General features: G+C 38.9%; 1 protein-coding gene across 1 annotated transcript; it reads left to right on the forward strand.

Moving 5' to 3' along the window:
* Positions 1-665: 665 nt before the first annotated feature.
* LOC109205839 (receptor-like protein kinase 2) lies at positions 666-4,630 on the forward strand. The gene is made up of 2 exons (XM_019368594.1): positions 666-3,775; positions 4,059-4,630. The coding sequence occupies exons 1-2, from the start codon at positions 874-876 to the stop codon at positions 4,505-4,507; spliced, it is 3,351 nt and encodes a 1,116-aa protein (XP_019224139.1). The 5' UTR covers positions 666-873; the 3' UTR covers positions 4,508-4,630.
* The last annotated feature ends 1,096 nt before the right edge of the window (positions 4,631-5,726 follow it).

The following is a 5,726-nucleotide window of genomic DNA, read 5'->3' on the forward strand; positions in this document are numbered from 1 at the left end:
TTACATAATTATTTATAATTTGTTTTTAAATAATCTGATAAACATACTTATGGCAAGCATCCCATGAAATGAAGTTTCATAGCAGCACCAACATCAGCAGAAGAAAGAAGATGAAAACGAAGGAGGAGAAGAAAGGGGGCTGAAGTTGTTTAAAAAGTGGGTACAAGTTAAAACTTTTTAAAAAAAAAATGAGTATAGGTTAAATGGGGGCGACCAAATAGGGCGCCCCTGCAATTTTTACTACTAGGCTTTATCAAGGAGATAAGATGCAGAGCGTGAAGACTCATTTTGAGAGTACCTGGGCCTCACATAATGATGTATAGGAAGACTTATTTTGGGACGAACCACCTTTATTTTACTTCTTTAGTATTTCGCGAAGACAATTTAGGGACTGAATCGTTAGGATTAGTTCCATATTATACTAACTCTACTTAATTTTCAGCTATTAATAAAAGTTCTTCTATTAGGCACAAATAACAAACAAACAAACAAAAAGGGAGATAAGATATTGGTGTAGAGAGAGGGGAGGATGAGGTTCAAAAACTTGAAGAAATGAAGGGTGTAATAGCAAAAAGTAGCCATACTGTGTGGAGACAAAAACTTATCACAATACATATAGACAATAAACAGCAAGAAGGTATATTTGTACAAACAAAATCTTCCAAACCATCACTGCAATAATACCATTCTATCCCAACCCTGTCCTACACTGTCAAGTGTCAATCTTGACAATGAATCTAGTTGAAGACAGGTATATTTGGAGGAAAACAATTTCTGAAAATTCCATTTCTTTTACATAATAATTCCTGCAAAATTCTGGTGCCTTTCCAACACCAGTAACCATGATAAGGAAATCATTGCAGATAAACTTTAATGACTGCATTTGGCAAGAGGAAGCTGACATATAAGTACAGTAGAACAGAGTACATACAGAGTCTCATCATCACTATAATCATGTCAAGCAAACTAACAATTACCTTATTCTTCTTGTTTCTGAACACATCTTTGTTCCCTACTGCCATTTCTGGTTTAAATCAAGAAGGGCTTTCTTTAATGTCCTGGCTTTCCACTTTTATCTCTTCCTCTACTGTTACATCCTTCACTTCATGGAATCCAAGTCACGAAAATCCATGCAAATGGGATTATATCCAATGCAACAGAAATGGCTTTGTTTCAGATATCAAGATCAGGTCCATTAATGTTCCCACAACATTTCCAACTCAAGTTCTTTCTTTTCCTTTCCTCAAAGTTCTAATCCTCTCAAATTGTAACCTCACTGGTGAAATTCCAACTTCCATTGGAAACTTGTCATCATCTCTGGGAATTTTAGATCTCAGTTTTAATGCTCTAACAGGAAGTATTCCACCTGAAATAGGAAGATTATCACAACTGAAGCAACTTTCATTGAGTTCCAATTTCCTTCAAGGTCAGATACCAAAGGAGATAGGAAGCTGCTCAGAACTGCAGCAGCTTGAGCTCTTTGATAACCAGCTTACTGGAAAGATACCTGAAGAAATCGGCCAGTTAACGAGTCTTCAAGTCTTTCGTGCTGGTGGGAACGAGGGAATTCGAGGAGAAATCCCAATGCAGATATCAAACTGCAAAGAGTTAGTCATTTTAGGACTTGCAGATACCGGTGTTTCGGGTCAGATTCCACATAGTATAGGTGAACTCAAGAAGCTGCAGACACTTGCAGTTTACACAGCAAATCTGACTGGTGTAATCCCTCCACAAATAGGGAACTGCACTTCTTTAGAGGAATTGTTTATCTATGAGAATCAAATCTCAGGAGAAATTCCCAGTGAACTTGGTCAGCTGAAGAATCTTAAGAAGGTTTTGCTTTGGCAGAACAATCTGAGAGGGGAACTTCCAGGAAATCTTGGAAACTGTTCAAGTTTGAAAGTTATTGATTTCTCTTTGAACTATTTATCTGGAGAAATTCCTCCGTCTTTTGAAAACTTAGGTACATTGGAGGAGCTTCTATTATCAGATAACAGCATTTCTGGTGAAATCCCATACTATATTGGCAACTTTTCCAGCTTGAAGCAACTTGAATTGGACAACAATAATTTTTCAGGTGTGATCCCACCTAACATTGGGAATCTGAAGGAACTAAATCTGTTTTTCGCGTGGCAGAATCAACTGCACGGGAGCATACCAACTGAGCTGGCCGATTGTTGGAAACTTCAGTCTTTGGATCTTTCTCACAATTTCCTTACAGGGTCAATTCCGAAAACTTTATTCAATCTCAGGAACTTAACTAAGCTGCTGCTGATATCAAATGTTCTATCTGGTGGAATTCCACCTGATATTGGAAATTGCACAAGCTTATCCAGATTACGCCTCGGATCAAACAGGTTAGATGGTCAAATTCCTCCAGAAATAGGCCAGCTACCGAGTTTGAGTTTTCTTGAATTGTCCGAAAATCAATTCACTGGATCAATTCCTCCGGCTATTGGCAACTGTAGACAGCTAGAAATGGTTGATCTTCATGGAAACAAGCTTCAAGGAACAATTCCTTCCTCTTTTGTGTCTCTCACTGCTCTTAATGTATTAGATATTTCCATGAACAGAATATCAGGCAACATCCCAGAAGATGTAGGGAAACTCACATCACTGAACAAGCTCATACTGAACGGGAACAACATAGATGGAATGGTTCCCAAATCACTTGGACTTTGTGAGGATTTGCAGCTGTTAGATTTGAGCAGCAACAGACTCACAGGCTTAATCCCTGCAGAGATTGGTCACCTACAGGGACTAGATATTCTGTTAAATTTAAGTCGGAATTTTTTGAGCGGACCGCTTCCTGAAAGTTTCTCAAACTTTTCCAAGCTAGCCAACATGGATATCTCTCATAACATGTTGAGTGGAAGTCTTATAGTACTCAGTAACCTTGACAATCTTGTTTCTCTGAATGTTTCTTACAATAATTTTTCTGGGGTTCTTCCTAACACCAAATTCTTTCAGGATCTTCCTACCAGTGTTTTTATTGGTAATCAAGAGCTCTGCACCAACAGAGATGCATGTCATTTAAGTGGAAATCATCATCGATTAAAATCCATTAGAAGGATCACCATTGCTATTGTACTCAGCATTTTCATGGCCATGCTAATTTTGACAGCTTGTATTGCCATATTTATCCGAGCTCAAGGAGAGATATGCCAGAGAGACGATGAAGAAAATGGTTTGGAGTGGGAATTTATCCCATTCCGAAAGCTTAGCTTCTCTGTAAATGATGTAGTGCCAAGACTTAGTGAATCTAACATTGTTGGAAAGGGTTGCTCCAGTTTTGTTTATCGTGTTGAAACTCCATCAGGACAGGTGATCGCAGTGAAGAAACTACTGCCTAAGAAAGTTGGTGAGGTTCCACAGAGGGATTATTTTTCTGCAGAAGTTAGAACACTGGGATCAATCAGGCACAAAAACATAGTGAGGCTTTTGGGATGCTGTAATAATGGCAAAACAAGATTGCTCTTGTTTGATTACATTAGTAATGGGAGTTTAGCAGGACTGCTACATGAGAAGAGAGTATTTCTGGATTGGGATGCTAGGTATAATATCATATTAGGAGCAGCTCAGGGTTTAGCTTATCTTCACCATGACTGTATTCCTCCTATAGTCCATCGCGATATCAAGGCCAATAACATTTTGGTTGGTCCACAGTTTGAAGCTTTTCTTGCAGATTTTGGACTTGCAAAGCTCTTAAATACATCATCAGATACTTCAAGAGCTTCCACCATAATAGCTGGTTCCTATGGATATATAGCTCCTGGTAAGTACATTTTCTTAAAATTTTCACGCAAAAACATCATTCATAATATTTAGATATCTCATTATAACAGATTAATTATTCAGATATAGCTTTGCTATGTGCTAAACATTTTACATAACATTATGCAAGTACTCTTGAATATTAGCTTTAAAAAACACTTTAAGCTCACTATATTAGTCTTGTACCCCGCGAAATGTGTTGTGCACAGACGTATTGTGAGAATAAATAGGGTATGAGTACTAAATTTGGATAGCATTCTAAATGTTTTGGTCCTGCATTGCAGAATATGGATATAGTCTCAGAGTAACTGAGAAGAGTGATGTCTATAGCTACGGCATTGTGCTTCTTGAGGTCCTAACAGGGATGGAACCAACCGATTCCCGGATACCAGAAGGCGCCCACATTGTTACTTGGGTAAATCAGGAGCTAAGAGTAAAACACAAGGAATTCACAACAATTCTTGATCAGCAATTACTTTTAAGGTCTGGTACACAAACTCAGGAGATGCTACAAGTTCTTGGGGTGGCACTCCTTTGTGTTAATCCGTGCCCGGATGAAAGACCAACAATGAAGGACGTAGCGGCAATGCTAACGGAAATTACGCACGAAAATGAAGATTTCGAGAAGCCTAATCATCTAGGAAATGGATCGGTATCGAATCCTAAACCAGCAGTGCAATGTCCTAGTTTCTCTGGTTCATCTGAACCTCTCATCAGATCACCTCCTCAATAACAGTAGTTAGCCTTTGTTTAGTTCTAGCTAGTTGATTCTTTCAAGTAACTAATAAAGCTGTATACATTATTAATGTGCATCAGTATTCATCTAAAAAATAAAAAGCTTTACTTTATTTGTTCACATTGCAACCTTCAACTCTACAAACATTCTTGTGTGTGAGTTCAAGTTGAAGAAGGAATATTTATTTTCCTTCTAATTTCTGCAACTACCTTAGAAGAAATCTTAAGAAGTGGTCCCGCAACTATCCAATTAAACAAACAAAAGAAAAGAGGGCAACATATCCAGATCCTTAGATCTAACATATATCTGAAGGCTAATTTAGCTTTTAATGATTAAGTGAAAATTAGGAGATCAAAAGTACAACAATAATCTTTCTCTGCAATTACTAATCCGTGGGGATCCTCATTGAAATGATAAGAAACCAATATTAATTCGTGACGATTGGCTAAATAAAGCACCAAGTGTGTGGCCTACTATTAGCCCCTTGACAAGGTCCCTTGGTAAGAGTGGGTTATGACAAGGATTTTCATGATGGCCTTGGCACAACCTGAAACGATGGGGCAACATCATTGACGGTCGACTCGGCATGACGGACTGTGCGGGGTTGACAAACGCACCTTGATGGAGGCAAGGCGCATTTCACATGGATGTGGGGGTTGGCAAGACAATGGCAAGGCAAAGCTATGCCAAGGCTGGGCCAAGGCATAGGCACGGGCAAGGCAAAGCAAGGCAAGACATGGGCAAGGCAAGGCAAGACAAGGCCATGGCATGACATGGCAAAGACAAGGCACTAGCATGTGCACAAAGGCACGAGAGTGGCTGGCCAAGGCTTGTAGGTAGCTTGGCACAACGGATGGATTTCAAAGCAGGCTCCAAGACTTGGCGCAATGCAAGTCTTGAGCGCATCTGAGCTACAGGCACAAGTGTGCAGTGCACATGAGGGCATTTGGACAATTATTTTTTTGAAAAACTGACTTGTAGCCATGATTAGCACGTTTTATAACTTATATTTTTTATTGGTTCAGATTTGCCCAAGGGTTGGGGCTTGTCAACTAATGATAAGCTATAATTACGTATTTTAGTCGCTTATTACACTCTAATTTACCGCACTTTAGTTGAGTTTGCGCTTTAATCGCTAGTGTTTTGCACTAATTGTGTATTTTATGCCTTGTCGGAGTGATTACGAGATATATAGATGTTATGGAATGAATTTAAG

The sequence above is a fragment of the Nicotiana attenuata genome, unplaced genomic scaffold (assembly GCF_001879085.1).
Source record: "Nicotiana attenuata strain UT unplaced genomic scaffold, NIATTr2, whole genome shotgun sequence".
NCBI lineage: Eukaryota > Viridiplantae > Streptophyta > Magnoliopsida > Solanales > Solanaceae > Nicotiana > Nicotiana attenuata.

What these genes read in the sequence shown, in the direction of transcription:
- LOC109205839 (XM_019368594.1), top strand. Translation starts at nt 874, where the DNA reads ATGACTGCATTTGGCAAGAGGAAGCTGACATATAAGTACAGTAGAACA. An exon ending in CTATGGATATATAGCTCCTG is followed by an intron (nt 3,776 to 4,058) that starts GTAAGTACATTT and finishes CCTGCATTGCAG; the next exon opens with AATATGGATATAGTCTCAGA.